This window comes from Urocampus carinirostris, chromosome 17 (genome assembly GCF_059441175.1).
Source record: "Urocampus carinirostris isolate Australia breed hairy pipefish chromosome 17, RoL_Ucar_1.0, whole genome shotgun sequence".
NCBI classification, from domain to species: Eukaryota; Metazoa; Chordata; class Actinopteri; order Syngnathiformes; family Syngnathidae; genus Urocampus; species Urocampus carinirostris.
In genome coordinates this window covers 27,906,491-27,929,815 of record NC_142365.1, presented here as the reverse complement: position 1 = coordinate 27,929,815, position 23,325 = coordinate 27,906,491, and the positions used below count along the sequence as shown (strand labels likewise).

The following is a 23,325-nucleotide window of genomic DNA, read 5'->3' as shown; positions in this document are numbered from 1 at the left end:
CTCCGCGGCCTGCCGGTCCGACTCCGACTCCGCGGCTTGCCAGTCCGACTCCGACTCCGCCGCCTGCCAGTCCGACTCCGACTCCGCCGCCTGCCAGTCCGACTCCGACTCCGCCGCCTGCCAGTCCGACTCCGACTCCGCCGCCTGCCAGTCCGACTCCGACTCCGCCGCCTGCCAGTCCGACTCCGACTCTGCCGCCTGCCAGTCCGACTCCGACTCTGCCGCCTGCCAGTCCGACTCCGACTCTGCCGCCTGCCAGTCCGACTCCGACTCTGCCGCCTGCCAGTCCGACTCCGACTCTGCCGCCTGCCAGTCCGACTCCGACTCTGCGGCCTGCCAGTCCGTTCGACTCTCCGGCCTGCCTGCCCGTTCGACTCTCCGGCCTGCCTGCCCGTTCGACTCTCCGGCCTGCCTGCCCGTTCGACTCTCCGGCCTGCCTGCCCGTTCGACTTTCCGGCCTGCCTGCCCGTTCGACTCTCCGGCCTGCCTGCCTGTTCGACTCTCCGGCCTGCCTGCCTGTTCGACTCTCCGGCCTGCCTGCCTGTTCGACTCTCCGGCCTGCCTGCCTGTTCGACTCCCCGGCCTGCCTGCCTGTTCGACTCCCTTGTTTGTCTGTCTGTTTTCGCCTGTCCAGTTTGCCCGCCGGACCCCCCCCTCCCGAGCGCCGATTCCGATCCGCCCGACGCAGATGGCCTCTCCCCGTTCCTGCGTGTTCGGAGGAGGGAGCGGGGTTGCCCCAATCGTGAGCGTCGAACCATTCCGGGGCGCGAGGTAGTAATTTTTTTTTTTCTTTTTGGGACCTCGGGAGCTGTCCCTTAAAGGGGGGGCTCTGTCATGGTCGCCTTGGCGACCGGTCTGCCCCGCCCTCTGGACCCAGCTGAAGCAGTTCAACTGATCGAGTGTCTGCTATTTAAGGCTGGATTTTGGGCTTTGCGGGTGCGGGCTCATTACATATACACACTCCCGTTCTGTTATGCCTTGTCCAGTTTAGTTGAGTTGGAAGAATCAACTGTTTGTTTTGTCATGTCCCAGAGTTTTGGACAACTTTTATTTTGTTAAATAAAACTTTTGGATCGTCACGCAATTGAGTTCTCCCTTCCTGCCTCCGTTCTGGTCCGATCACCCCTTCGACCCCACCGCGCCTCGTGACATCGAGTGCTGCACAATACATACATAAGTTTTTCTTTTCCTTTGTCTTCAAGTTTATATCATCCATTTGCTGTATCTCAATTTCGCCATGTAAACAAATTTTACCGGTCCCATTCTGTGGTGTGAAGATGGCGGTTGTGAACTTTCATTTGCAGAATATTACCTCCTTCTACTGAGTGTAATTGAGTCTCCGATTTTTTTTTAGCATTTTATATATATGTAACGGGTGTAATAATAACTTTTGTTTTATAGAAATTCCTGCTGAAATATGTTGTATAGTTTCTGTATAAGTGTCCTGCAATGATGAGGCCAAAAGTGCCACCTGCTGGTATGTGGTACGGTTTGGTTTAGCTTTAGACTTTGCGACAGGAAGATGGGGGTTTTTGGCAGTCTACAACGAGCTGTCAACGAGATCAAAGCCAACAGAGAAGCTTACCACGTGTTGTGTTGTGACTCATTCAATTGCAGCAACTATAATAAAAACCTCATCATCCAGTCCAGCGTGAATGTGGATCTTTGGTGGGACAGGTACACCACGGTTACATAAATATATATATGTGTATCGAAAGAGTTGAATGTGCTCGTTGGGCATGCTTGGTACGAGGTTTGAGATTTGTAAAGGCGGGTGCTGGGCAGCCAATCGGAGACTTTTGGTATTTGTGTCCTGTCTTCTGTTTTCAGCTGATGCTCACATCTTTAGCTGTCGGCGGGCATCTTTATGTGCAAACAATGCCCTCATGCTTTGGTTTCCACTGCTTTATCTGCTTTATCTAACTTTTATCAGAACACGTTAGGTTTGAGGAATGGGGGCTGGCTAAGTGCTGTTTTTTTTGTCCGTGTAGCATGAAAATGATGAGAGTATGAAAAAGCCTGCTTCTAGTAAAGTCCGGAACGCCAACCCAAACCTCCAAAAAATAAAAAAGAAGAGCACGTCTAAGAAATACACATACCTGAGTTGACCGAGGCTGCGATCATGACTTTGCGATGGAAGATGGTGGCCTAGAGTGACAAAGTTCCAAATTCTGCACAGCTCTTTGAAATCTGTTTTCACATGGAAATTGTGCATTTAAACCTTTGCAACTTGACTTTTCAAGGGGCGTCTTTTTAAAAAAAAAAATCCATATTTTTGTGTTCCTTCTTTGCAGAACCACTGCTTTTTTAGGTTCAATGAGCTCCATAACTTATAAAACTGTTCATCTGTTCTATATGATTCAAAGTACTTTTAGGTCGTTATAGTAACTCTAACAGTAAATTGAAATCCAATAGTTAAGAGGGAATCCCTTCATATTGCAGTGTTCCTGGTGTTATATGTTGGAGTAAATCAATTGGAAACCAGTCAAAGGGTGCACCACGCGTCTGCCACCCAAAGAAAGCTGGGTCCTCAAAAGAAGGCTTCCCTATTCGTGGAAAGAAAATGGATCTCAGGGGAGTTTTTACGGATTGCCAATTAACAAAGTAGCCGCTCATGTATGTATTGCTGGGAGTTAACACCGGGACAAGATATCTGAACAAAGAAACTATTGAGCTGAAATCTCGAGACAACTGTACAGTCACTTTGAAAGTTGACAGCGATCACCACCCTGTCTTGTTTTAAAGTCAATCATGGTGATAGTATGTTTGTGCTTAAGTGCATGTGCACTGTGCTGCAGACCATATCTCAGCTGCAGAATCTGTGCCAGATCATCTCTCTCTCCATCTTTCTCTCTGTGCCGTGATTACTGGAGTAAAACAGCACTGCGTCGCAGAGAACCAATTTTCCTAATGCACTAGCACACATACACACAGCAACGACGTTATTGATGAGGTAAATGGGGAGGGGGCCAACAGAGGGCCACGCATAGTGCTGGGAAATGGAGAGGGAGAGAGTGAAACAGGGAGCGAGGGAGGATAGTGGAAGGACAAGCTGGACAAAGAGGGACAAGCAAGGCAAGGAAGGAGGGAAAAAAGAGAGGACGGGATGGAGTTGGGGGAAGCTGTTCTAAAACGGAACAGGACATCCAGTTAGAAGAAGGGAACATAAAAATTGGGCTTTTTTAAAAAAAATTTTTACCAGGGTACGAAATTGAAAAATGTACTACAACTTCCAAGATGGATGGAATAATGCCGCATATGTGGTTTCTTCCTAGTAGAAAGGACACATGTCAAGACAAAGAAGAGATGGACTTCCGAAGCAATGTCAGGTCCACGGAAAAGGGTTTTGTCCGCTGTGGGATTCAGACTTTAAAATGGAGTTCAACCAAAAACTGCCTGTTTTATTTTAAAAGATTTTGTCTTTAAGAACATGAGAGTAAAGCCGGCTTTGTAGGTCTGACTGGTTATTGACCTGGGGATTCCTACCTCTGGAATCAGTTTGGGACATTAATCCACATCTACTTTATCAGCGAGTCTACGAAAAACAACTTGCAGTGCTTCTTCTTTTTGGAAACTCCTTCAGAATAACATAGAGAGGCCTCCTTAAAGAAAGGAACGAAATCAGAAGACTTCAGTCCTCAGCAACTTACCAAAACGTTCGGTTTGGATATCCACATTTAGAACTTCAAAAATGATCCCAACAAAACAATGGATGGAGTATAAAACTTGGAGGTTTTACCTAAGGTAAAGAATAGCACTGATTTAATCTGTGGTGATCTTTGGTGATGGCATGGAGTCTTACACGCATTTTGGACTATTAATCTGGACTGCACACAAGTGGTCCCAGGACTCAGCTAACTGGAATGGATCCAACAACAGCGCAAACCATTACATATTTTCCAGACTTGTTCGCCTTTCCAGCTATTATGGAGTAATCGTCAGGTGTAAGGCCTGAGTCTATCCCACTCAAACTGGAGGATGTATTGAGAAAAACTGAAACCGTCCGAGTTGAACTCAGCGACATGACTCACTAAATTAATTTCAGAACCATTCAAAAATACCCCCATGGCTTAGCTTGTTTAGGACCCACTCAATAACTTCCTGGATGTCAACCTTTTGCCCCATAGTCCTTTGATCTCTGACTGCACGAGGAGCAGTGTAAGAAGAAACATAACAACTCAGCCCAGGAACGTATCTGGCCGAATTGATATCAGTCCGTAAGACCCAGAATGTGGCAAATTTTAACATAGCTTGTTTTTAAAACTAGTTCAACTTTGTAGAATCTGCAATTAAGTGTCTAACAATTAGTACAGCCGCAGCAACCTGCCAGATAGAGTGCATGAGTCCTGCAGCATGGGACTCAGCTGCTTCAAGTCCTGGAAACATGACAGAACAGGCTTCAAAGGTGACACACACACACACATACACACACACAAACAAAACACACTCCAATGACAGTTTTCAACCTGTCAGCAACCTTTTCTCCATGAAATGCTATGGCTTAATTTCACTTGGCAGTTGAATTTATTTATATAAGTGTTATAAATTAATTACAAGACCTAATGCACTAATTAGGATCAGTTCAGGCTTTTCCTATGATGAATACAAAAGAATACTAACCAACTGTAAGTCAATGAACATTGCCTTGACAATAATTAAGATGGTTGAAGACTTGGCCTCCTGCGATCTTATCTTGCATTAACATAATTTCATTTCCTCCTTGGCCTATTAAGTAGCCTCTGCTCTGCCACTCTCCTCAAGAATCCTTGATTGGCTAAATGGTTGAGGGGGACTTGTCCCTTTACAAGCAAACCTGTAAAACAAAGTGTTTGCCATGTACAGGGAACAGAGACGTGTTGGCTAGCCCTGGTTCGTATTTCTTCCTGTCCAACAGCGCTGGGCAGGGTGACGAGTGGCTAAAAAGCCTTAACAAAGGAGTCTGGATCCCCTTTACAGGTAAACAAAACAAGGGTCCAATCAGTTCTGACACAGATCAGTAATTTCATGAGTTTTTTTTTAATGGGACACAACTATAGTAGACCAAAGGTATATAATAAGATGTTTTTCGGCTTCCCTTCAGGGCATTTTCCTTACTGTAAAACATCAACAATTTCTTATTTTGCTTGTCTAAAAACTAACTGTGAAATGTTTGAGTGTATGTAGTGTTACGTCTCTAAGATGCCTGCTTGCGATTGATCTCAAACATATTACCGTAAATTCCGGACTATAAGCCGCTACTTTTTTCCCAAACGTTCAACCCTGCGGCTTATTCAGTGATGCGGCCAATTTATGTAATTTCTCTAACAGCCGCCAGCGGCGCTCGAGCACAAAAGGTAAGATTTAGACCGGTGGAATATATGTGCCGAGGAAGACTGCAACTTCTTAGCTTGTGCACGGTTTAAATTAGCGTAGAAATATCCTCACCATGCAAATTGCAAAAAGAAAGGCACGTGACGCAGCTTTCAAGCTAAATGCAATCGAGTAGTCCAATAAGAAGGATACAGAGCTACTGCACGTAAACTTTACTTTGCGAGCGTGTTGCTTGCGTGTTTTTGAATAAGGGAGCGTGGCACGACGTCTATATAACATAGTCTCTTTCCCATACTGGGGAAGACGACTATGATGACGTCAGTTATAAGGAGGAAGATGAGGATAGTTTACCGTGATACTATGAGTACGGTATGTTTTTTTAACCAAGCCGTTTACTGTGTTGCGAGCGTGTTGCTAGTAGCGTTTTGCTACTCTTCACAGGCACGGTTTGGGATGAAAGTTATAATATTATTATTGAAGCTTTGAAAACTCTCTCGGTGTACCGTCTTTCTTTGCAAATATGTGTAACCATGCATAATATGTATTTGCAACAGTATATTTTTGTAATGTATTTATTTTCGAGACTTATTATGATATGTTTTCCACGAGCGAATCAAAAAGAAGGTGCGAAAACAACGGGGGCTGACGGGAAGTGGAGTAAAGGTGAGACGTGTTTGTGGACGCAGCGGACAATAGTGGATGTATATTTTTTTCCCATCCTTACCTTTGGAAATACACACTTTTTTTCCTTGGATTATCTTCAACGGGCCCCGGACTCTGTAGCTCTGCATCAAACTTTAAGTACCGGTATCATTTTCCGTTCAATTTGCCGGCTGTGGTTTTTGGACTGTGTACTTACATTCAGTTACAATCGTGGGACTCAAAGTCGGGTTTGGGTTAAATTTGTGATTGTGTTACATGTTTTAATGTGGGCGCATGCGGCTTATATACAGGCGCGCTCTATAGTCCGGAATTTACGGTAAATGCATTTCTGCAGTTGGTTTGCATTACAGCATCATGAAAATGGAGAAAAGCTATTGGCTAAACTATTGCCCACAATGCCTTTCCCTTTGTTCAGTTGATAATATTATGTGATACGTAAAGACTTAGCAAGTCGGCAATACAATATTGTATTTTTTTGTACTATATTGATTTGTGATGGTTCCCAATGCTTACAGTGATGCTAAGAGTGTAAAAATATGATAACCATAGAAAAGAAGCTTGCAATTATGAAGAAATACAAGGAAGGCACAAAAATCGTAAACCTTGCGGAGTTGCATGGCTGTAACCAAATGATGATCAGGATGATTATTAAAAATAGAGAAGCGTTTCAAGTAAGGAAATCTTCTAAAGGGGAAGTTTTAAAATCACTTTCATCTTTAATCCACTATTGCAGTCTTCTGATTCAAATTTTACTTACTTGACTACTCTGACATAACTTCTCAGGTGTCTTTGGTCAGCGTCTAGAAGAGACTGTGCTGTATGAGCGTCGTTACGGCGTACGCTCGGTCCCACTGGTGGTGGAACAGTGCGTGGCTTTTATACGAGAGCGCGGACTTCGCGAAGTGGGCTTATTTCGCCAACCGGGACGAGCCAGCTTGGTCAGGGAGCTACAGGGTGCCTTTGACGCTGGAGAAAGGCCTACCTTTGACAGGTTTGGACATCAAATCCACATTTTTGTTGGAAATCTAGTCAGTGGATTCCCCTAAGATGTTTAAACCATGCTGCATGTGTTTGCAGTAACACAGATGTCCACACAGTGGCATCACTGCTAAAACTTTACTTGCGACAGCTGCCAGAACCTTTGGTTCCTTTTAGCCGCTACCAAGACTTCTTGCTTAGTGGCCAGAAACTTTCTGGAGCCCGCACACAGGTTATAAACTGCGCAAAATTTATGAGACGAAGACGAATACAGCTTACCTAAACAGTCTGTCCTATCACAGGGCTTGTTGGAGTTGCGGAATCTTCTTCAGGAGTTACCTGTGGCGAATTTCAACCTTCTCAAATTTATATGCCAGTAAGACCTACTCTGTAAATAGTCAAAGCACCAGTAAGTAAAGGCACTACAGCCTTTGTTTTCTTCTGCACAGGTTTTTGAACGAGGTCCAGAGTCACTCAAAAGGGAACAAGATGAGCTGCCAGAACTTGGCCATGGTCTTTGGACCAAATATACTCCGGGCTAAAGCGGACGACCTTCAAAGCATCATGGGTGGTAAACACTTATAATGCCAGGGCTCACACATTAAGATATAAATGTCGGAAAAAACTTTGAAGGATTGTGTTCCAGGTGCAGCACTAGTCCAGGTGCTGATGTTGGAACTCATCAGAGAGTCCCAGTCACTCTTTTCCAGAGTTTCGGTACCAGTTGTCACACCTACAGCCATAGCGTTAAACGATTCACCAGGGGCACTCGGGCGACCGCATCTGCACCAACCCCCCTGCTTACGACAGATGTCGCTGCCACTTATCGCAGATCGATGTCCAGAGCCGGGAATGAGCACCAGGTACCTTCTGTGTTTCCAACTGTTAATCCACACAATCAATATTCTATTAAGACTTTTTTCAGGTATTTGACACAAGGGGAAATAGTGCACTTTTTTAAAAGACCTTAACAGTCATTATCAACAACAGTGAACTATTAAAAAATATTAAAAAAGATACAATTTATTAGCCCAGACGAGCAGAAGCTCTTGAACCACCTAGTATCCATCCGAGCACACCTCTTGTAGGAGAAATTTTAGGTTCGATAATCTTTTAAGTCTTCTTTCGTGATTGAATTAAGTACATCGGGAACCAGCCATGAGGGGGAGCCTTTTATTTCGTCATCCCAAAAGAACTCAGAGAACTCCAAAAATAACAATGCTTTTATAGCTTCAGCCCAAAAGGCGGCCCTAGTCCTCAGTAATCAACCCGGACATGTTGTTCGTACCCTTATTAGGACATGTTGTTGCCTCAGTTTGCTCAGAGAGTCCTTGCAGAAAGGCCTTGTAGGTCTCATGCCCATTTTGGTAAACTCGACTATCTTGTCAAGGATCTTCTCGAATGATGTCAACATTCCCTCACTACTGTAAGCAACGTAAGCAGGTTTTTCTACATTTCTAATGTATGCAACTGTATTCTACAAATGCGAGTCTATTTTCCACAACATATCCCCCCTTTGGGAGTTTATACTCCCATTTTGAATGGAAATTAAAATTGAAAAATCAATACAGGGTATTGGTAAAGTATCTTAAATCATAGCTACACAGAATTATCGGAAAAAATAAAAATGAAAATAAGATCCTGGCGGTCAGCCTGCTGCGATTATCCCAACTCTTGTTATTCATGTTTCGATAAAAACCCCAACACTCCAAACATCTGACCCATGCACTAACCCCCCCTTCATTTATCTTTATCCGTACATATGGATTATACATGTAGACCGCCGACGATTGATCGGTACGTGATAAAGGTAAATGAACAATCGAACTGATAAGTGATAACAATTTTTGGTAACAGTCGTTAATACATTTCACGATGAGTGCACGACTGGATAGTGATACAGTATACACATTGGCCTTTGGCCTGATCCCCGTGAACAATTAGAAGACCATGCATAGTCGTAGTCGTCAACGGGTGTCGCGAAGTCAGATGCTGGAGTGAGTGTTCATCCCAGCAGGCATCCCGCGCAGTTTCTATGCAGCCCAAAACCCGGAAGCGACGATGCATCCTGACCATCCTAGACAGCAGCATGCTCCCCGGCAGTGTGACATACCAACAAGAGAATCACAATTAGAAAACAAAACATGCGTAGCTATTATACCTAGCGCTAAAGTGTGTTCCGCGACTAATGAAAGATCACTCTCCGTGCCCCTACACGTAGATGTTCCCCTATCTTTCCCACCCAGCGACGCCGCGCGACAACTTAAAGTGCCGTATCCAAACGAGTCATCTGTCCCTCCTCACTCAGAAATAAACCTGGGTATTCAATCACCAACTGTGCTAATTGAGCCTCCGCCGCCTTAGCACCAGCCAACACCGTCATCTGTTCCCCAAAGGTCTTAAGCACCCCCCTTTTCAAAATAGGTATGATACAGAAACACAACAAACACACAACCACCACGACGGTTATTACAAGAACACCCCCCTTTGCCAATAGACCACCCCAGTACCCAAATGTAGACGAGAACCAATCAAAAGAGATACTGTACTTCTCCGTATTTACCGTGACTTCACTGCTCAACTCCCGGATCTTTGACATTGCCTTCGTGAAGCTACCCGTCTCGGCTGTATTCAAAGGTATATAAGTACAGCACTCGTCCTTTATCATATGACACACGCCCCCCTTACTGGCTAAGAGAAAATCGAGGGCCTGACGATTCTGCCAAGCCATCCTAGATGTCTCATGCAACTGCTCCCCCAACGCACTAAAGGCCTCGTTTGTGTAATTAATAAAACGTTGTTGGTTGTAATAAACGTAATTAATCCATTCCGCGTTCTTATTTGGAGTTATCCAGATGAATATCGATTCCAATCCAGACTTCACCTCATCCCTAGCCTTAAATTCATCCGGAATCCCCCTCGGTTGTCCGATGGCATCCAGATACACTCGTCCATCAGGAACATACGCTCTCCTAACCCTGGTCACCTTATGAGTCCCTAGCACCTCATGAACCCCCTTATACATTATATGGACAGGTATTTTTATCCTCACAAGCGTACACAATCCAATCCAATTCCGGGGAAGCCCGCTCCTCAAAGCGTCACCCCCGCACATCCAGTAACTGTCTGCCACCGTGACTGATTGGTCCCTAAAATAATGTACGTCCGGAATCGACATAGTCACGTTCTCGCACGTCTGATCACGCACATCCGGATTCTCAAACCACACCGTACTCTCTGGAAAATAAGGATCCATCCCTGCGTGCGGAAACCAGGATATAACCCAAGTTGTCTTACACTTCACTGTCGTGTTCCCCACCCAACGCCCAACCAATCCACTATAACTATACGCACCACTCGCATAACATTCATACTCAGAGGTTCGATCAATCCTATACACTTTCGGAGGGCTCTTCGGGTCCGTCGTTCGTTGAAATTCCCTGCACATCCTATACCTAATCTTCTCAGGAGTCGATGTCAGCCTCGGATAATAATGTCCACCCTTATGACCAGAAGTAAACCTACATTCTATAGTGCACATCGGCAGCGGAGGAGGTTTAACCACAAAGACTTGCGAAGCAAACCTCGGGTCTTTGCATATCCGCCGCTGCTCCCTTGCACATGACTCCATCGTATGTTTCTCTGGAACCACAATCGAAACGCCTGGCGGCGCCGTCGAGCACGCTATACATTCCTCATCCGTCATGTCCCTCGCGGTATACCATAACCATCTATACCACGTGTTGTACTTTGCGGTTTCCCACCCACGTTCTCCCGTCGGGTCAAAACTCCCTGGCCTAAACACCCCCAAGTCCAGCTGACCGTCGGCCGGTTCCCCAACTAGTCGCACGTTTCTCTCTCGTCGTATCATTCCCATAACGCTCGGGATACTAGTATTAACAATTCGTTTTCCATTGCGAATAGTGCCTCCCAAATTTTCAACCGTTTTGGTATGTCGTACAGTAGTGTCACACTTAACCGGGCTGCTGTCTCTTTGATGCGTCAAGGTCTGCGACTGCATCGCCGCTTGTCGGATCTCCGGCTGCATTCCCGGACCCGCGACCTCCATCCGTCGCTGCATTCTTCCGAGCTCTGCTCCTAGTGACAACCATATCAGACAACTTATTACCACACACAACTTCATCATCCACCTCATGTTTCCCCAATTCAACGTTACTGCCCTGTTGAATTCCGTTGGTCCCCTCGATGGTGACCGCGTGAGCCTTGGTGCAATGGTTCAGATGGTACCAGGTTGAGCTGCCCTCGACCTGGACTGCGGTCGGCGTCGCCCTCACGACGGTGTACGGCCCCTCACGCCTCGGTTGATACCAGTGTCGTCGAAACACCTTGATGTAGACGAGATCACCTGGGACCACCGTCCCTCCGAATGGTCGTTCGACTTCGGACTCTTGTCTCTTCACCTGCAGGTAGATGGCCTTCTGGATAGCCGTCAATTGTCTCATATAGTCTCTCAGTTCAGTTTGTAGTTGCTCAAGCGGCGGCCCCTTATACGGACCCCTCAAATGCGGCGCGGGCATCGGCCTGCCCGTCAGCATTTCATGTGGTGTCAAATGCGTGATACGATTAGTCTGCATACGATAACTCATCAGTGCTAACGGTAGCGCATCCACCCAGTTTAGCTTAGTACTTGCACAGATCTTGTTTATCTTCGATTTTAAGGTCCCATTTACTCGTTCCACCATGCCCTGACTCTGCGGGTGATATACGGCACCCAACCGTTGTTTAATGTGTAATCGTCGTAGGATGCCCTTCATGACCTTTTGAACAAACGCCGCACCGTTATCCGAGCTTATTTCTGACGGTATGCCAAATCGCGGAATAACTTCTCTGATCAAAAACTGAATCACGGTTTCTGCGCCTAGATTTATTGATGGCACAGCTTCAACCCAACGACTAAATCGGTCGATCACGACGAGCATGTATCTTTTTCCTCGAACTGTCTTTATCATATCCACATAATCAATAACTAAATGCTTAAAAGGCCCCTGTGGGGCTGGCACAGAGCCAATCGGTGCCCGTACGCATTTCTTTATGTTGTTTTCTGCACATATCTCACATTGGTTGAGCACTTCGTCTACCGTGGCCTGTAAAAATGGAGACCAGTAGCCTTGTCTGTGCAGCTTTTTTACAACCTCCCCCCTTGCACAGTGGTCTATATTGTGCGCTTCTGATATCAACATAGACAGCAGAGACACTGGAGCAATGATCAGTCCCTCATGCGATCTCCAAAGTCCCTTATCATCACAGGTAGCACCCCTCTCCCTCCACAGTGTCTTTTCGTTCAGGCTAGCGTTGCCTTGAATCAGTATTATATCTTCTGGCGTTGCTACCGGTTCCAGTGAAACCATTGGTGCGAGGACAGCAACTTTGCTCTTTGACACCCCTCTGGCTGCTTCATCCGCCGCATTGTTCCCACGTATCACTGCATCATCCCCTCTTCTGTGTGCCAGGCACTTGATGATGGCTAATTCCGATGGTAACATCATTGCAGACATGAGTTCCGTGATTTGTTGATGATGTTGAATTGGGCTCCCATCCGATTTTTTGAACCCTCTTTGTTTCCAAACAGTTCCAAAATGGTGGCAAACTCCATGTGCATACGCCGAGTCAGTGTAAATGTTGGCAGTCCTTCCTCTTGCTAGCTTACACGCCTCCGTCAAGGCCTTAAGTTCAGCACGCTGAGCCGAACAGGGCTGTTCACATTTCTCCGCTTTTTGTGTCACATACCGTTCAGCTTCTTGCCTGACAACTGCGTATCCAGCATGATTACCTAGGTAATCTCGGAAGCACGATCCATCAACGAAATATGTCAGGTCTGCATTCAGCAGCGGAGTGGACTCCAAATCTGGTCTCAACCTGGTGTACTTCATTGTGTCTGCAACGCATTCATGTGCTTCACCCTCAAACTCAAACGGTATGGTGTTGGCTGGATTTGTTGTAGTACACCTCCTCAACGTAACGTCCGGGTATGTCACCAGTGTCATGAACTGCAGACGCCTGGCCTGAGTAACAACAAACTTGCCTTGATTTATCAGTCCCGAGATTTTGTGATGGGTGTAAATTATTACTGGATAACCCATAGTAACCGCTGTGGCTTTTTCATAAGCATAATGAACTGCAGCCAAGCCTTGGTAACATGGCGGCCATCCTTGCACCACATTGTCTAGTTTGGTGCTGTAGTAGGCAATCGGTTGTTTTTGTCTGCCACTGCACGTCTCTTGCATCAACACAGCTGAAGCATACATATTACATCGATTCGCTACATACAGCAAAAAAGGTTTTGTGTAGTCCGGTGTCGCCAGAGAAGGCGCCCTTTGCATTTCCTGCTTGATGTTTTCGAAAGCGCCCATCGCAATGTCTGTCCATTGTAGTTCCGCACTCAGCATCGTTGTTCCTGCTTCTTTCATTAAGTCCCTCAAGGAATTGGTCTTCCATGCGTAGTCCTCAATCCACTCTGAGCTGAATCCCGTCATCCCAAGGAAGGTCATCATTTGTCCGACCGTCCGAGGTTTCGGAGCTTTGCTGACCCCCTCGAGCTGCTCAGGTGTCATTGCAATGCTCCCCTGAGAGATGAGTCTTCCCAGATATTCCACTTGCGGCTGACAGTATTGTAATTTTGCCTGCGAAGCCTTGTGTCCTGTTCCAGCCAGTCCCTGTAGGACCATGATTGAATCTCTATGACATTCTTCGAGCGTTGCCGAGCAGATTAGCAGGTCATCAACATATTGTATCAGCGTACCATCGATGTCTTGGCCTTCCAGATCATTACGTAGCACTTGGTTGAATATATGAGGACTGTGCTTGAAGCCTTGTGGCAACCGTGTGTAACTGTATTGCTTATTTCGGTACGTGAATGCAAAAACATACCACGAGTCTTCAGATAACGGAACACTAAAGAATGCAGAACAAAGATCAATCACTGTGAAGTACTTTGCTTGCGGAGGCACATTCGTAAGGATGGTTGTTGGATTTGGAACTTCAGCTGGCCAATCCTGGACAACCTCATTTACCGCTCTCAAATCATGTACCAATCTGTATCCAGATTTACCCGGTTTGGGAACAGGAAAAATCGGAGTGTTGCATGGACTTAGCATCTCAATTAGTACTCCAGCCCTGAGCAGTCCATCGATCGTCATCTGTATCCCTGCTTCCGCTTCCGGCTTCAGCGCATATTGTGGTCGACATGGCAACTTTGCTCCTTGCTTCAATTTTATTTCCGCTGGATTCGCTGATTTTACCAACCCAACATCGGTGTCGTGGGTTGACCACACCTCCTTCGGAACCTGTTCCAGCATTTCCTGTCTCAACCCATCTTCTTGTTTCTCCTCATCCTGAACAGCTTGCGTTGCTTCTGGTATGGTAACCATCCAAGGTCTCGCAACCATTTTCACTTCACATGGTATTCTCACCATATCCCCCTCGTCCGAGACCGTCACTCCCGAATCCTCGGTTTCAATCCACCTCACGCACTTTGCTGCTCTCACCATGGGACCTAGGTCTTCAGATCTGAATCCTTTGTTGACAACCAACGCAATATGTGGTTCCGAAGCCGGCACTCTGAACCATTGCGAGGTGAAATCGTTCGGCACGATGTTCAGCGCTGCACCCTGACGGCCAATCAGGAGGCAGTTGGCCCAAACTTCCACCGTGTTGTTCCTTGTTTGTTTGTCCCATATCTCCTCATAGACCATACTGCAGGATGAGTCATAATACATAGTGCAATGGTAATCTGTCGTTGGCTTGAGTGCCTCTGGAAGCTGTATTTTGATGTCAGGTCCCCAGGTTTTCACAATTTCATTTACTGGCTCCTGCAGATTTCCCAGCCAATAGACCCTTGCGGATTCGCTTCTTTGTAGCAATTGATTCTTGAGTCCAATCCTGTCCAGATACACCCCGTCCGGAGTGCACCACAATTTGACTCCAAGCTTACACAAAGCATCTCTTCCCAGCAGATTCACTGGTGTTTCATCTGACACAAGAATGGGTATCGTAATTTCACCCTCCTCAGTAGAGATCTTCACTGGTTCTGTAATTGGAATGGTTTGTTTTGATCCCGAGAATCCTATTGTTCTTATGAATTTGCCGGACATGGGGAGGTTTGAGGCATACTCCGAACTAATGCAGGTATATGTAGCTCCGGTGTCAACTAGCATTGGGATTTTGGCGCCTTTGATTTCTACTTGGATTATTGGTTCCCTGCCAGTTTCCCCTGCATGTATTGTAAATTGAGCCTCCCCTTTAGGATTCTCCGGGCACCCCTATTGCCAATATCTTAGGCCTGCACCTTGAGATCCTCTTCCTTGCCTTGACGGGCCCCCCCATGGTTCCCTCCATCCCACTGGACCGGTTGCTAAACATTCCCGCCAAAAATGGCCAAGCCCCTGACATCTCCAGCACACGACTGCTTGGCCTGTGGGCGTTCGCCTGTTAGCACCCCGACCCCAGGCAGGCATTCGACCCTGTACTGCTCTGTAGGGTTGCCGGCCAAATGGCGTTTGCTGATAAACATTAACGACCGGAAGCGGTTGTTGGGCCGATGGAGCGATAGGCGGCGCTGTCATGTTTGCCTGGAAGGGTTGGTCCAGTACAGGCGCTTGAGTTTTCAATTTTGTTTTATTCTGCAGGTCAGAGAGCTGCATCTGAGTGAGCTTCCGTTGTTCAGCTCTTTCTAAGTCCTGCTGCTTTTGTTGATCCTTTCTGAATTTGTCAATGGTGTGGACAACATGGTCACGGAACTCCCTGTATGGCATTGAGGTTAACCCTACGACATCTTCCAGCTTGCTTTGAACTTGCATTGGCAGGGCTCCGATGACAGCATTGCGGAACAGGGTCGAGAGTATAGGGCTGTTCTCTACTTCTTCCTCCGTCTCCTGCTTCCATCGTTTGAGCTGCCTGCCGATATACGAAGCTGGATTTTCAGTTTCGCCGAGAGTTTCACCTTTCAACGCCTTTGGATCAATCTTGGCAGGGTACTCATCCCGTAGTGCTCTCCACACCACTGCACGGTAGGCGTTAAATTCAGTTCCATCCGCCATCACATCGATCATCCATCCATTGTTACTGTGACGCAAGATATTCTCCATCGTTGAAGCACCTACACATTGTGCCAATACCGACTTGATATCGCCGATGGCTATCATCTTGCCAATAGTCTCTTCTTCAAACCGTCGAATCCATTTCCCAGCACCTTCATGTACGTCTGGCAGTCGGGAGATCAGACCAGCGAGATCGAGCGTCTGCCAAGGGATGTATTGACCTTTGTTCCCCTTGATTAAAATTGGAAACTGACCAGGGTCTGTATACCTCTCTGGCGGCCGGATATTTGGCCTATTTCTCAAGTCATACTGACCAGTCGCCTCCGCCGAAGGTCCAGGCCTCTCATCGTCCCTCCTCGCCTCAGCTCTCGCGTGAAGACTGTCTATTTCCCGTTCCAATTCCCTAATGGAAGCTCGGATCGCACGTTGATCCTGATCAAAGCTCCTGCTTGCTTGACGGACACCTCTGGCTCCCATGTCGACCCAAAACGATTCACCCGACTTCCCTTTGACTGTTCCAGTCCTTTCTGCATAACAGTCGAGCGGTTCTCTACATTCTGCTCCATCGAACTTTCTCCCTGTGCTGCAGTGCTTCGGAATAGGAGGATGTTGAGGACTTGTTGACACGTTGCCCTGGTCTCGTGCTGGCGATTCCATCTCGTCTCCTCCTTCATCATATTTGAAATCCCCATTTATTTTCATTGTTCCGACTAAAGTTGGATACAACCCAGCTGATTCAGTCGTCGCTTCAGCGTTCAATGAGTTGTCTTTCAGTCGAAGCAGTCCTTCCCTAATTTTCTCCCTATACTGCACTCCTTCAGTCTTAAACAGCTTTAAGACCTCCTCCTCTGTCTTCCTCTTCTCCTGCCGTTTTTTGCCACCATTGCTAGAATCGTAGTCCATGATCCTCACCTCCATGATGCCACAAGCGTATGTATCAAACGTACCCCCTTGCGGCCACGCTGGTTGAAGATTCTTTGTCCTCTTCTCCCATTTCTGTGACACTTTTTCAATCAGCTTGGCCTTGTCCGGATGACGCAATCCCAAAAGCTTCACTGGCACAAGAATGTTCATAGTCATCCAATTATCGTGTACTGACCTCGTACCTTTCAAAACTCGGGTCGACTCAGTCGTCCGTTGCTGACTTTCCCAAACGGGGTGGGCTGAGCAGGCTCAGAATGGGGGGGGCCCTCTCCTCTGCTTGGCTCGCACGTCCGCTTCTGCTCAGACACAAACATTTCATTCCAGCTCAACCCTTTTTCATAAATATTCGTCTTCGGGCGGACCCGGCCCCTCCCATTAGAACGGGCTTCGTCGCACACGTATTTCTCCCTCAGAGCCTTGCGGTGTTTAACGGAACCAGATCCCAAATCAGAGGCCACACATAGACGAAGCGCTGGACAAATCTGTCACCCCAACGTATTCCCCAGTAACGTAAGTATCTTACACTTATCTCACACACCAATCGCGCAATATTTTTTTAATCCCGGTTTCACTGCTTCCCAAAACCCCTCATGCCGTTAAACCACTCTCTACTACCACTGTGTCCTCGCCCGCGAGAATAAGCAGTCACTCCATCTTTCATCCATACGTCCTTATTATTATTATTATTAACTCCCCTCTCAACGCCAAACAAAACGAAAAACAAAACAGACAAAAAGAAACAAAGGCTCTCCTCCGCATAACGTCGTCCCAGCCCTTAAACAGTTAAGAAATCATCCGCACACACTCACTCCGGCGGGCGGGGTCGAGCGAGCGGAGGAGAAACCGAACCGAACAGAACACACATACAGAGAGACACACGCACAATTATCGCCAGCTGGCACACACCCCCACACACAAAGTTCGATTACAACTGTCTCAAACACACTCCCATCCCTAACACGCATTCAGACGCGCGAAAGATACACACAAGACTGCAAAAGGCAAAGACGCACACCAAACAACTCACGCACACATCAACAGCCAACATTCCCGAGCGAGATAACGCTCAGAGCGAGAAGAAAAAAAAAAAAAAAAAAAAAAAAAAAACGTCAGTATACACACAGCTCCTCCAAAGCTGTCTATACGCGAAGTCATCTCAATAATACAACATCTAAACATCTGCTCATTAACCTCTGCCGGTATAACTCTTCACATAAAAAACACATCCCCGTAGAACCATTAATAGATCGTCTACTTTCCGTCACCGAAAACATCAGCAACTGATGACGTGTCATCATCGCCTTCTAGACTGATCTCCCCTAACATCGCCACGGAGCGGCAGATTTATCACAAGAAACTTCCCGAGCGGGATATCGCTCAGAACGGAAAAAAAAAAACGTCAGTACACACACAGCTCCTCAGACGCTGTTTATACGCAAGGTCATCTCAATAATACAACATCTGAACATCTGCTCATTAACCTCTGCCGGTATAATTCTTCACATAAAAAAACACACCACATCACAAGAAACTTCCCGAGCGAGATATCGCTCAGAACGGAAAAAAAAACGTCAGTACACACACAGCTCCTCAGACGCTGTTTATACGCAAGGTCATCTCAATAATACAACATCTGAACATCTGCTCATTAACCTCTGCCGGTATAATTCTTCACATAAAAAAAAACACACCTCCGTAGGACCATTAATAGATCGTCTACTTTCCGTCACCGAAAACATCAGCAACTGATAAAGTCTTATCATCGCCTTCTAGACCGATCCCTTTTAACATCGCCACGGAGAACCGAACCGTCACCAAATGCACAAACACCGACACTTAGTTCACTGTTACTCAGACATGGGGACTTGAGACTTAGTGACTTGGACTCGAGTCGACTCGAGTCGCTGTTTTTATGACTTGTGACTTGACTTGGACTTGGCAATCTAAGACTCGGGACTTGACTTGTGACATGACTTGCCCAAGAAAAAAATACTTGGGACTTACTTGGGACTTGAAGGTGAAGACTTGAGACTTACTTGAGACTTGCACATGTGTGACTTGGTCCCATGTCTGCTGTTACTTCATCTAGACTCCCCGGAGCCCGACCAAAAACATCACAACAGTCCCTGAGCACAAGATTGTCTCCGGACATAAACCTCATATCAACTCATACAATCCGTCCAACTTGTTGCCGGACTACAGACGGATTACCCACGTGCACGCATTTTCATAATTTAGCCCTCATGTCACAGGCCCCAATGTACTTCACTTACCCCGACAAGCCAACCGAAATAAGGAAAGAAAAACCTTGTCCTTACCTCAACCGCTTCTCGGGGCAGCGTTCACGACGAGAAGTCAATTTGAGCCAAAAAAACACGTCTGGGCGCCATTTGTAGGAGAAATTTTAGGTTCGATAATCTTTTAAGTCTTCTTTCGTGATTGAATTAAGTACATCGGGAACCAGCCATGAGGGGGAGCCTTTTATTTCGTCATCCCAAAAGAACTCAGAGAACTCCAAAAATAACAATGCTTTTATAGCTTCAGCCCAAAAGGCGGCCCTAGTCCTCAGTAATCAACCCGGACATGTTGTTCGTACCCTTATTAGGACATGTTGTTGCCTCAGTTTGCTCAGAGAGTCCTTGCAGAAAGGCCTTGTAGGTCTCATGCCCATTTTGGTAAACTCGACTATCTTGTCAAGGATCTTCTCGAATGATGTCAACATTCCCTCACTACTGTAAGCAACGTAAGCAGGTTTTTCTACATTTCTAATGTATGCAACTGTATTCTACAAATGCGAGTCTATTTTCCACAACACTCTTTATATAATACATCAATTTTCACAGCATATGTAGTCAAAAGTAGATACCTGATTTACCTGTTCTTGCAGCTCTATCCCATCAGCTGAAGCCACATCGGAGGTAACCACAAACGACAAACGATTCCTTGGCCATCGCTACACTTCGTCGCATCCAGAAAACTGCTTCTTTCCCCTTCCTCCATCGAGTAACCACCACAAAGATAAAACCAGAAATGAACACCAGATCCCAGCCAGTTTTGATTCACCTTCTGGAAATGTCCGCAGCTGTGTAGAGCCTAGATGTGAGCACACAGGGTGGTTGGAGATTTGGAAAAGCCAAAAAAAGGAAGCCGATGGAGGTGGAAAAAGTACTATCTGAGCCTATAGAACAGGGGCCGGGAACCTTTTAGCCCAAAGAGCCATAAAAGCAAAAATATGTTGATTTTTTTTTGGGAGGAAGAGAGCCACAACATATATTTTCAGCCAAAATTCAACAAAACCACCAACCCTGTTCTGCAGAAAAAAGCAAATTCTTCAGCGCATTTTATTTCACTGTAAAATCTATAAAGTTATAGTAATGTCTGGCATTATCATTATTCACAGATTTTTTCCTGCTGGTATTTGTCTCGGCTTTGCACATACCATAATCGGTTCCAAATGGAACGGTATATTACTTATTATTATTTATTTTATCTTCGAGCCATATGTAATCATCAAAACAGCTATATATGGATCGCGAGCACTCGGTTCCCGACCCCTGATGTAGAAGTACAGATAACTGTATAAAATGATTTCAAGTACTGTTTTAACTACCAAGCATACATTCATTTATAATATTGAATTGAAGATTTTTACCTTCTATACAGTTACCATGTACTTGCCCTTTGGTTACTTCTTACCTTGTCAGGTGGTCACCTGTGGAGTTCCAGTGCTACCCAGATTGCATATGCAGAAGGCAAAGGTCCCAGAGAGGCTAATGGGGACAACAGTGCGGCCCAGGAAGACAGCAGCCCATCCGATTATGACAACTTGAATGGTGAAGTTTACAGTCAGACAGTGGAGGACGTCTCTGGGGAACATTTCAATCCCAACACTGGAGGAAACTCCAGTGAAGAATCAGAGGAGGCCTGGGAGACAGTGGATGATTCCTCATCGTGGTCCTCCTGCGAGGTTTTATTGCTGGACCAGAGCCTGGTTCCTGTGTGTCAGGACAGTCCAGACATGACACTCATGAGATCTCCTTCAAGTCAGAAAGCTGGAGATGAAACATACAAAGCTGATGCCGAGAGCAACTTTAACTTTAACGCAGGTCGTCATCTGAACACCCCAACATCCATCTCGATCCTCAGCACGCTAAGCACCGGAAGCTCAGAAGTCTTCCTTCCATCAGGTCCTCCAGAGGCTCAATCACAATCTGGTGATGCTCAGTCGCTTCTGGACGAACTGCATCAGCAGATGACCCAGCAGAGAGCAGAGTATCAGGCAAGGATAAACAGGTATGCAAAATTAGGACCAGGCGCCAGGGCACGGGTTTCAAACTCATTTCACATTGTAACACATTGGTAAATATCAAGTGGGCCAGACCACTTGACGATATGATAATTTTATAGTTCAGTAGACACTCAAATTAAGCCGAGAAGACATCAAAGGATTTAAAAATTGCAAGTAAAACAGAAAAGGACCCTACCCTTCAGATAAGAAATTCCAACCTGTTCTAAAAGGTCCTGCCCTGGGACAACTTCTTTCTATTAAATGCCTAGGTTACAAAAAGCTGACCCACCCAAAAGGGTGAGGGTATCAAAAAACAACAACATTATTGGCCAATAGTGACAATGATGTGAACAGTGTTCAGGAGTCAATATAACAAACAACAGTAAAGTATAACAGTCAAAATAACTGGCATCTGATGCAATCTCCTTTGCAGGTGTCTAATACTAAACCAACTAGATAGATAGATAGATAGATAGATAGATAGATAGATAGATAGATACTTTGTTCATCCCCGAAGGGAAATTCACATTTCCAGCAGCATCCCTGAGCTGAGAACAATCGAGAACAAAACAATCGAAAATAACACGGAGCTGCTGGAGTGGCTGCCATTCGTGACGGCGCCGGAAGAAAAGATTCAATTTGAATCATGTACAAACAAACAAACAATTGAATCATGTACAAACAAACAAACAAACAAACTATTCATGTTTCAATAAGTGGAGTGTTAATATAATCGGACCATAAAATGAAATGGAGAAAAATGTACTGAAAAGTAGAAAATAGTAAGAAAACGTATTAAAACATACTCAAAAGCATTAAAATATACAAAAAGGAAAGGAAAAGTAATTAAAAGTAGCAAAAGTGTGAAAAAGTACTGAAAGGTACCAAAAAACTGTTATCTGCGACCAGTGACCAAGATCATCTGGATTAGAGACAAAAGACTAGATGGGGCTAACGAAAAAAAAAAATGTTAAGGGTTTTTTTTTTTTTGGAAGTACAATGATTAAAAACATTTTAAATACAGGGGGAAAGGGTAGGTTGACAGGCGCTGTATGTACTCCCGCCGTTTACCTGTGCTTCAATTATTTTTTTCACTGTAACATTTAGAGCACTGGGCAGAAATCACATCTGGTCATCAGTCAAGTCAAGTCAAGTCACGTTTATTTGTATAGCCCTAATCACAAAGAGTGTCAAGGGGCTGCACAGATCAAAGATATTGCAAACTACAGACTATTATGACACCATCCCCTCATCTAAAACCTATATGAGGGCAAATAATACACATATTATCAACATAAAATATAGGTTATTCATATGCAATAGAGTAGAAGTGTGTTCTAAGCTTAGATTTAAACATTTCCACTGAGGTTGCAGATCGAATCTCAGGGGGAAGAGCATTTCACTGCACCGGGGCCCCGATGAAGAACGCTCTCGAACCTGCGGATCTCTTCTTGGCTCTTGGAATCACTAGTAGACCAGCGTTTTCAGAGCTAAGGCTCCGGACCGGAACATAGGGGGAAATTAAATCAGAAAGATATGAGGGAGCAAGTCCATGCATGATTTTGTATAATATCAACAGAACCTTGAAATCACATCTTAAGCTACACCTGCCACATACTCTCGCAAAGCTTTCCCTGGTACACACCAGTTTTAAGCCAGTTTCTATAGGCAGGCTAAGGCACACTGCCGGGGATCGCACCCCGTCAAAAGTTGCAAGAATAGCGACATTGTATAGTTAACTGCAGTGTTTAAAATGTAGAAAAAAAGTAGCGATTTGTAGCCTGGAATTTGTGTTAAATGCTGACCGGAAACTTCTTGCGTCTTCACCATAGGTTGGAGCGCTGCAACGAAGCCCTTGAGCAGCAGGTAGCAGCACTGCGCAACCGCCTGGAACTGCAGAGACGAAGCCAGAGTGCAGCAGAGGTCAGGATCCGGGAGGTGGAACGGGCAAGGGCTGCAGCAGACCACCGCAACTCCACCTTACAGGCTGACATGGAACTCGTTTTCCAGACTTACGGAAAAATCCAAATACGGGAGCAGAAAAATGAAGATGAGAGACGTGGCCTTCCTAGGGAGCGGATTTTGAAGAGCCTGTGAGGATGGAGG

General features: G+C 45.8%; 1 protein-coding gene across 1 annotated transcript; it reads left to right on the top strand.

Moving 5' to 3' along the window:
- Positions 1 to 3,586: 3,586 nt before the first annotated feature.
- Positions 3,587 to 23,325, top strand: LOC148349693 (rho GTPase-activating protein 24-like). Its single transcript, XM_088321710.1, has 10 exons — positions 3,587 to 4,405; positions 4,843 to 4,956; positions 6,757 to 6,964; positions 7,051 to 7,183; positions 7,254 to 7,327; positions 7,401 to 7,522; positions 7,598 to 7,814; positions 19,819 to 20,046; positions 20,595 to 21,224; positions 23,052 to 23,325. Exons 1-10 carry the CDS (start codon positions 4,354 to 4,356, stop codon positions 23,314 to 23,316), a joined length of 2,043 nt encoding a protein of 680 aa, XP_088177836.1. The 5' UTR covers positions 3,587 to 4,353; the 3' UTR covers positions 23,317 to 23,325.

Excerpts from the sequence above, each read along its gene's own strand:
- LOC148349693 (XM_088321710.1), top strand. The coding sequence starts at position 4,354 with ATGGGACTCAGCTGCTTCAAGTCCTGGAAACATGACAGAACAGGCTTC. Across the intron at positions 7,328-7,400 it reads CTTCTCAAATTTATATGCCA|GTTTTTGAACGAGGTCCAGA; the intron begins GTAAGACCTACT and ends TCTTCTGCACAG. Across the intron at positions 21,225-23,051 it reads TATCAGGCAAGGATAAACAG|GTTGGAGCGCTGCAACGAAG; the intron begins GTATGCAAAATT and ends TCTTCACCATAG.